Source organism: Salarias fasciatus, chromosome 14, assembly GCF_902148845.1.
Source record: "Salarias fasciatus chromosome 14, fSalaFa1.1, whole genome shotgun sequence".
NCBI classification, from domain to species: Eukaryota; Metazoa; Chordata; class Actinopteri; order Blenniiformes; family Blenniidae; genus Salarias; species Salarias fasciatus.
In genome coordinates, this window is record NC_043758.1 from 18,348,815 (window position 1) to 18,357,939 (window position 9,125).

Consider the following 9,125-nt stretch of genomic DNA (forward strand, 5'->3'; position numbering starts at 1 on the left):
GTTTGAAAAGATGCGAAACAGGGGGAACTTCAAACATAACTGTACCGTACTCCAAGGTGAAAAAGGACAGTTGAAAGTGAAAAGGAAACCAAAAGCTACTGCTGTAGCTCGGAACTTTGTGCACTGTATGCACTGTCAAGGGCTGTATACCCGCAAAGAGCTGTGGAGGCATGTCAGAAGATGTCCTTGTAAGCCAGGAGATGAGGGCCTGGATGAACAACATGGGAGAAGAAGAGTGCTGGCTTTAGCCACAGCCCAAGAAACGGTATTCAGTCAACACTTCTCAAGTGGAATGTGGAAGATTCTCAGCACCATGAAACTGGATGAGATTGGCATGGCTGTGCGAAATGACCTTTCTGTTGTTCATTTTGCCCAGTCCCTTTACAATAGACATGGACAGGACCCCACGAAGCACGAATATGTACGTCAGAAGCTCCGAGAAGTGGGACGACTACTGGTATGTCTGCGCAACGACTTCTCGATACACAGCCTGGAGGAGGCTATAAAGCCTTCAAACTTTCAGATTGTTGTTCGGGCTGTCAAAAAAGTTGCTGGGTTTGATGAGGAAAAGCTCTCCTATCACACCCCAAGTCTGGCTTTGAAGTTGGGGCACACACTTAACAAAATCTGTGATATCATTCATTGCCGGGCCCTGATGGCCGAAGATGAAGCACTTATCAAGTCAGCTGAAACATTCAGCAAACTTTACACCTCCAAGTGGTGTGAGTTGGTTTCCCACGGTGCCCTCAACACTCTGAGTAGTGCAAAGTACAATAAACCAACAACCCTGCCCTTTACTGAGGATGTTCGAACACTCCACCAGTACCTCCAGAAGACTACAGACAGTGCTGCTGCCAACCTGGTTGGGGAAGCCACGTCCAAAAACTATGCTGAGCTTGCTAAAGTTACTTTAGCACAGATCATTGTATTCAACCGGAGACGTGCTGGAGAAGTTTCCAAAATGCTGTTGAAAAGTTTTGAGGATCGGGACAGATCAAAGCTGCATGAAGATGTTGCTTTGGCCCTGTCAAAACTGGAGCAGAAATTGTGCAACTATTTCACCAGAGTTGAAATTGTTGGGAAAAGAGAAAGAAAGGTGGTCATTCTTCTCACACCTTGCATGGTCGACGCCCTGACACTACTGACAAGCAAAAGGAAGGAATGTGGTGTCTTGGACAACAATGTCTTCCTGTTTGGAAGACCCCAAGCTCAGAGCCACTACAGAGGACAAGACTGTTTGCGCCTTTATGGAAACCGGTGTGGAGCAAAGCACCCAGAGCTCCTCCGGTCAACTCAGCTCCGAAAACATGTGGCCACGCTCTCACAAATCCTGAATTTGAAAAAAAATGAACTTGATCAGGTCGCAGACTTCCTTGGACATGATATCCGTGTCCATCGGGATTTCTATAGACTACCAGTCCCAACCACACAGTTGGCCAAGATTTCCAAGCTACTATTGTCCATGGAGAAAGGCAATCTTTCTGGCCTGCAGGGAAAATCATTGGATGAAATTGAAGTTGAAGGTATCTGTGTATCTATCTGTACTCATCTATCTCCATCTATCTTTCTCTACCGCTCTTTCACCTTCAATCTAAGCGTGTGTATCTCTTTTTATCACTATCTCTGTCTGCCTTTCTCTTACTATCCCTCTGTTTCTCTTTTCCTATCTATGTCTATCTGTATTTCTAGCTGTCTTTATCTGTTTGTCTCTATCTCTAGCTATCCCTATTTACCCTACTTTTTCTACCTATCTTTCTGTTTTTATTTCTAGCCATCTCTATCTTTCTACCTCTTTTATTTCTAGCTATCTCTATTTCTAGCTGTCTCTATTTCTGTCTTTCTCTAGTTATATCTGTCAATCTATTTTCCAACCTGTCATCTCTATTTGTCGGTCTTTCTGTCTGTACCTGCCAATGTCTTACCTTTTTCAAGCTTTATCTGTCCACCTACCAATATATCTACTTGTCTATCTCTATCTTTTTTTTTTAGCTATTAAGTCTATCTATCATTGTCTTTTGCTACCTTGTCATTATCTGTCAATCGATAAATGAATTAATCAAACCTTTTCCTAGATGAGATACTACTCAGTGACACTGAAGCCAAGGACAGTGGCACCGACTCTGAGGACAGCGGCACTGAGTCCAGAAAAACCCAGTCTGAAGATGAGGAAGGCCTGGGACTGTCATCAGGAGGCACAGACATGGAGCAGGCCCATGCCTCTCTGGACCACGGTAAGTGATCTGTCTCTCAGCAGACGGCCAACAACTTTGGAGAAGGTTTCTGTTCATGGGACACTGTTCAAAAGTCATGTTTTGTTTTTAACAGAGACACTTTCGCAAGCGACATCCTCGATGGGAGAGACTACACCATCTGAAGGTAAGACCACTTTTAAGGCCTTTGGAAATGTTGACTCACGTAGTGACTTAATACCTCTAAAATAGTTGATAACCCCTGAGGGTTAACATTAACACATGCTTTAGTTATAACTTACCAGTATGAAAATGTTGAGAACACACCCAACATGTGTCGAGTGATATTCAGGTCATCTTATGGCTGATATCCAAGCCATTTGGTGCTTCTTGGTGAGCTCAGCGACCCGAAGCCCTTGTTTTTTCCATGTTGGAAAGGAGAAAAATCTGAACCCTTCAATCCCTTGTCCGTGCCTATCGTGATACCATTTGTGGCAAAGAATCACACAGCTAGTCTATGCCATTGTGAATTGATTACAGCGTCTCACTATGTAAACGGAGTGGACACATTTCCCAAATGCCCGCTAAACCCACAATGCATTGCAGTTTTTGCATTTCCGCTATGTCACCCTTTCCAGCCCTATTGTGTAAGCCATTATTCAACAACTGTTGTAAGACCCTGAATAGTCAATACAGTCTGTACCCATTTCTACATTCAGTAAGGACCTCAAAATTACATTAAAAGCTGGTGTTTGATGTGTGTATGTGACTTAATATTCAAGAAAATAAATGAACATCATAAAATGCATTATAAGATATCAGTACAGAAGGCTTAGGTGTAGTGTAGGCCAAGTATTTAAGGTAAACTGTCCTTGACTAATATAAAACCCAGTATAAGGCAAACTATTTCAACAATGTTACATAAGCTGTATTTGTATATTTCATAACTAATACTTCCAACTAATGCTAAAAAAGAAAAGATAGATACTTGAGTTACAAAAGTGAGCAACATACCAACATTCAACATTCCATCATTAAAAGTATGTAGAGACAGAGAAAAATATTAAAAGTATGAGTACAGTAAGACCCATTAATTAATAGATACCAAGAAGACATTGTATGGCAGTTTTCCACCACAGATAAGTCTGTTATTTTGCAGCACCTTATTCAGGGGATGGATTTTTTTTTTTTTTTTTTTTTTACCCTCAGCTCCTCAACACCACCCTATAGTTTATGTTCCATTTTACTTGGCCTTCCTCCATCTAGCATACTCAGGTCCATAAGCAGTGTGGATGATTGCACAGCCCTGTCACTGTCAGGGGCCTTGACTTTCCAGGACTACACTCTGAGCCATGGTCTGAAGCTCTATCACCTTCTGCAGAACAGCTGCCCTTCAGCCTCACTGTCTGCCCTGGTTCCTAAGCTCACCTCTGGTTCAGGACTAAGGACCAGGTCCACTACAAATGAACTCTTACCTAAACCACAGTTTAAAAACAACTATGGGAAAAGATCTTTTTTTCTATAAGCTCACAGAATCCTGGAATCTGCTCCCCTTGAATTTGAGGACAATCCATACAACAGGGCTCTTTAAAAAGACTATAATGAAACATCTGGCTGATGGCTACCACTGCAGCCATCAGTAGTGGGAGCATGGACACCACCAGAATGACCTCCTTTGTGCAAATGAGTGCTTTTGTTTGTCTGTCTGAGTGTGTGTTTTGTCTGCTGCAGAGCAGGGACCTGCTGAAAATCAGTTAGTTACTGAGTCAGGCCTGATTATCTTAAGTGTAATCTTTCCCTGTTTAATAAAATAAAATGAAAATGAAATGATTATGAACTGGAATAAGATGATTGATAATAATAACAGGTAGTGTTGGCTACCTTAGAACAGGTATGGCCTATCAAAATGGACCAGCCCAGCACCTCCTCTCCTCTTGTCATTTCCCAGTGGATCCTGGCTACATCACCTTGAGCCATATCTTATTGGTGGTGAGTCCTGATGACAGCTTAGGCTAGATACAGTCATTACTACAACCTCTTCCTTCACTCAGCTGCAGCTATTCTGCTCTGCATCAGCCCCTTACATCTCTCTATGTAGAGCCTGTGCTCATGTTTGTTGTTCTGCAGCTCTTCTGATAAGTTTCTGTGGCATGAACTCAACTAAACTTTTGATTGTTTTCACACCTCCCATTAATTTTCATTTCTCTATTTAATCTGTACTTTCAGGAAAAAATGACAGGCAGGAGTGTGAAGCAAGAAGACTACCAAAGAAGATGTGGTCCAAAGCTGAAGTTGCAGCAGTGATGCGACATTTTGGAGAGCACATTACCGAGGGGAAACTCGCCTCCAAACCTGAGTGCAGGCAGTGCCAGCAGGCGGAAGACCCTGTGCTGTCACAGCGAAGTGTACAAAATATAAGAGACTTCGTCAGAAACCGAATCACTACAAACAAGAGGCAGGCTCAGAGGAAACTTTAAGCATGTGTTGCCGTTTACTTGAATTCCCAGCCCACTGAGGTGTGGTTCAGTTGATGTACAGAGGCAAGTTCAGCAGGTTCTTGTTAAAAACAGCCAAGGGGGCACTTAGTTAAAGGAATACTCGAACGATTTTGTACCCACGCCCTTTCCCTATCATTGACAAAGTGAGACAAGCTCAAAAATACCTTTTTTGTGTCTCTGCGTCCAGTGGCTGGTTCCCAGCTGTTAGCATCGTAGTTAGCTTAGCTCAATTGCTGAAGGGCAATAGGAGTCGGAGCCGGACTGACGGAAGTGGGCAAAGTACTCCTTCCAGTGGTCCAGGGGACGGCGTATTAGCACGTGAAGTAAATTCGAATGGTTGTGAAACATTTTGAAAGACGTGTTTTCTTTTCAACCCGTTAAAATAACGTTTTGATACATGCAGACCTGCGCATGCGCAGTGCTCCGTGGAAGGATATACCAGAGCACAGCAGTAGCAGCCGGAAGGAGCAGAAGTATATGAAAGTGCGCCCACTTACAGTCACCTTCCGGCTGCTACTGCTGTGCTCGGTATATCCTTCCACGGAGCACTGCGCATGCGCAGGTCTGCATGTATCAAAACGTTATTTTAACGGGTTGAAAAGAAAACACGTCTTTCAAAATGTTTCACAACCATTCAGATTTACTTCACGTGCTAATATGCCGTCCCCTGGACCACTGTAAGGAGTACTTTGTCCACTTCCGTCAGTCCGGCTCCGACTCCTATTGCCCTCCAGCAATTGAGCAAAGCTAACTACGATGCTAACAGCTGGGATCCAGCCACTGGAAGCAGAGACACAAAAAGGTGTTAATGAGCTTTTCTCACTTTGTCAATGACAGGGAAAGGGCGTGGGTACAAAATTGTTTGAGTATTCCTTTAAAAGAACACTCCATTTTTGTTGTTTTCATGTCTTACCTCAGTTCCGTTAAGATGCTTTTTTTTTCTCTCTCTTTAACAAAAACACAATTGTGGAACAGAAACAAACTATTTAAAATTATATTTATTTTAAATTATATTTATTTTTACGTTATCTCCAATACCTTTGTGTAAAAGGTTGTTTTTTATTTATTGTCCCACATTTTTTTTTTCTGTATACTTTTTTTTTTTTAAAAACGACTCAATACCATGTGGGATCTAAACTGTCTGCTTATCTTAAGAATAAAAACAGTGTGTTCAAGTTCTCAAAAACAGGTGATTTTTTGTTTTATTTACAGTACTTTACCAAAACATAACTAAAGTTGTTGTTTGCCATTACAAACCCATCATCTATGAACACAGATCGCTAGAACATAGAAAATATTTACAGTTTTGAAAACAATTGGACACCTGACGTGAAGAAGTCATTTTTTGTTGAAAACTTAATTCAGAATCTGCATGAAGGTTGCATGCTTGAGAGTTAAAGGGTAATATTCTTAAAGATCACTTTCTTGCACCTTTTTTGCAGTCAGATCTTTGTATTTGTCTCTTGGAGGGACTGAAAAATTGAAACCATTCACCTTTTGAGGTCCGAATAATGCTAATCATGTCTGTAAAGGCTGAATACTATTTTGTGTTTGTGCATTAGCCTCAAAGGAGGAGCTGAAGGGGTGAAATCCTCTTCTCTGTAAGTCTAAATACTGTATTATGGTTTTGTCCACCTAATGCATAGTGATGTCTGGTGGTAGTGAGTATTTATGCTAATTTATGTTAAATAGGTGTTGTTTTGGCGCCACTTTGTTGTCCCTTTAAAGTCGCTATAAACCTGTTATGGTCAGTATAAACCACAATCCAAAAGTCAGGTTAAACCACTAGCCAGTCAGGTGTGGTATCTCAGGCCCTGAAGCTTCTTTCTGAGAGCTGAAGTGAGCTAAATTTTTTTCAATTTTTTTGCAGTGTTTTAGCCTTACCCCCATGGCTCTAGGACCTTGGGAAAGGTGTGTCAGTGTAAACCACCAACATACCCGTTTTGAGATTTTGTCAGTCTATGCACTATAAACCAGTCTGTGTGTGTGTGTGTGTGTGTGTGTGTGTGTGTGTGTGTGTGTGTGTGTGTGTGTGTGTGTGTGTGTGTGTGTGTGTGTGTGTGTGTGTGTGTGTGTGTGTGTGTGTGTGTGTGTTGTTGGATCATGTGCTGGTGTTTAGACGGTGTGCTGGTGTCTGCATGTGAAAGCGGGAGCATGTTTCAGTCGGGCATCTTTCAACATTTCCCTGCAGGCAGAAAGAGTTCATTTCACCCCGGCAGCAATCATGGCCGTCTATAAATCTATGATGAGAGGCTGCTATGTTGATGAGTTGGTCCTAATTCAGCTCAAACCAATTAAAGGGGCTGGGAGTGTTATCTAAGTTATTACATAACATATGCTACTTTGCCTAAGCCCGGTGGAGTGACAGTAAATAAAACCTTGTTATCATGTTGAAGCCACACATGACCAAAGAGCCTCGGTAGCAGCAACCAAACGCACTGCAGTGCTGTAAATAACTGCAGTGTAAAAGCCAGCACAATAAAATGAACTGCTCCCTGCTTGGAAAAAAAAAAAAAAAAAAAAAAACGTTTAAAATATAGAATATGTTAGATTACTGTTGCATTGAATTCCATTAGGCTGTGAGGCAGTGCAGGTAGCTGCTGTGAAACCTCCTGAGAACTACTGTACATCTGCTGCAAGCTTCTTGCTGCAGCCTATGCAAACACATGAATATGTGTGCTTTCAAACCTCTGCAATTACATAATTGTAGATGATGCACGGAGCCGGTGGTAAACATCAGACACACAGCAGTCTGCAGTCTCGCTGGTGCCTTCTGCCTTCTTACACAAAACTCTGTACCTCTAAAAACAACACAATCAGCAGCTGCCATAGTCAGCTTTATTTGCATTCTGCTGCAGCCTCACTGTTCACTTGCTGTAGATAAGTGCATTGCAATCACTGTGGCGTTGATAAGCACCTCCCTCATAGATAATAGTGTGATTTGTTAGCTATGTCCCCATTGGGCCGCTCGCCGGGAGAAAGAGAGACAATCAAGATGTCTTACTTCATTTCCATGTCTGGTCTGGCAGCACCTATTGATCGATGGAGTTCAGCAAGGCTTGTGAATCAAACAAAGACAATCATTCCAATTATCAAACAACCTTGAATTATGTTCTTAGGTGTTTGGCTGCGTTTGATTCTCTGCTCTGTGCTTTCTATGTTAGGCCTCTGAGAGCTTTACGTGTTCTTTAAAAATGCCATACTTTCTAAAAGAAAAACTAAAAAAAAATCAAACAGCAGCCCCCCTCCCCAACAACTGAAGAATTATATTTTCATCATGCATATAAAATGTTAACAAGTATTTATGAAGTCATATCCAAGAAAAATAGTTCGTCTTTTAACTAATTTTTTTTTTTTTTTTACTCTTGATTCTTTTCTCACACAAAACTGTTTCCTTCTAGTGACTGTAAATTTTATTCTCTGTGTAAAACCTTCCATCTGTGTACATGCTAGTTAACTATTTGGAGTATTGTGCAGCTGTGTGCCTAGCGTTGTGGTCCTATTGATTCACGATGCTAAACCACCCCTCATTTCGCTGTTTGCTCGCGCTGTGCAAAAAAGCAATATGAGAATACACTGTAAAGTTTAGATCCATCTCAGCCTCAGGTAGAAATGTAGATATTTTTTTCTGCAGTGAAGATACTGCACAGCCTACGGGCGATTTCACAGCTAAAGCTGCCTCTCTCTTTTCTCCATCCCCACCTTTCTATCTAATCATCCTCTGCCTCCACACCTTAAGATTATTTCCTCAGCTTTGTCATCAGTGGCACCGGCTGTGGAGCTCTCACACCTTTAGTTTCCCATCTCGCTCCCCTTCCCCGGCGTCCCCCCTCCGCTCCGAGCCCACGTATATATCAGCCGCTAATAATATCAGAGGCCAAGGGGATCGAAGACAGCAGAGGTAAGTGGATCTGTCAGATCATTTTGCCCCTGTCCTCTCCCTAATTCCTCCGCTGGATTTTCTTGGTGAAAATGTAACTTCTATTAGACAAAAGACAGAACGGAAAAAAGGAAGACCTGGTGGGAGAGTCAGACTGGCATTAAGAAAGATGGCGGTCGAAGGCACGCTCCCCGCCAAGCTCGTTTTACCTTTCAGGGCAAACTTCGCTGCTGAGCATTTTAATTGAATTTTTATCTTTCGTTCTTTTTCTTTTTTTTTTAAAGAAGCGCGATATTAAAGACATTGCTGTGCGTTCCTCGGTATGACAGTGGAAAGAAACAAAGCACCAAGCAGGACTGTCAAGGTCAGCCAAGCTGTCTGTGCACACCAAACACAGAAAAAAGTAGATTTGAAATTCATCCCTGCATACATCTGCATGAGGAGAAACTCAATATCTTTTTTTTTCTTGTTGTTGTTTATTCTGTTCATAAAATCCAGTGTACTTGGGGGGGGGGAAAGAAAGTGAAATGGGTATCACTGCCCTGGTCAGTTGTGTGG

General features: G+C 42.1%; 1 protein-coding gene across 1 annotated transcript; it reads left to right on the plus strand.

Moving 5' to 3' along the window:
* The first annotated feature begins 638 nt into the window (after positions 1 to 638).
* Positions 639 to 5,079, plus strand: LOC115400888 (uncharacterized). The gene is made up of 4 exons (XM_030108950.1): positions 639 to 1,523; positions 2,073 to 2,231; positions 2,326 to 2,376; positions 4,416 to 5,079. The coding sequence occupies exons 1-4, from the start codon at positions 656 to 658 to the stop codon at positions 4,664 to 4,666; spliced, it is 1,329 nt and encodes a 442-aa protein (XP_029964810.1). The 5' UTR covers positions 639 to 655; the 3' UTR covers positions 4,667 to 5,079.
* The last annotated feature ends 4,046 nt before the right edge of the window (positions 5,080 to 9,125 follow it).

Excerpts from the sequence above, each read along its gene's own strand:
- LOC115400888 (XM_030108950.1), top strand. The coding sequence starts at position 656 with ATGGCCGAAGATGAAGCACTTATCAAGTCAGCTGAAACATTCAGCAAA. Across the intron at positions 1,524-2,072 it reads GGATGAAATTGAAGTTGAAG|ATGAGATACTACTCAGTGAC; the intron begins GTATCTGTGTAT and ends ACCTTTTCCTAG. Across the intron at positions 2,377-4,415 it reads AGAGACTACACCATCTGAAG|GAAAAAATGACAGGCAGGAG; the intron begins GTAAGACCACTT and ends CTGTACTTTCAG.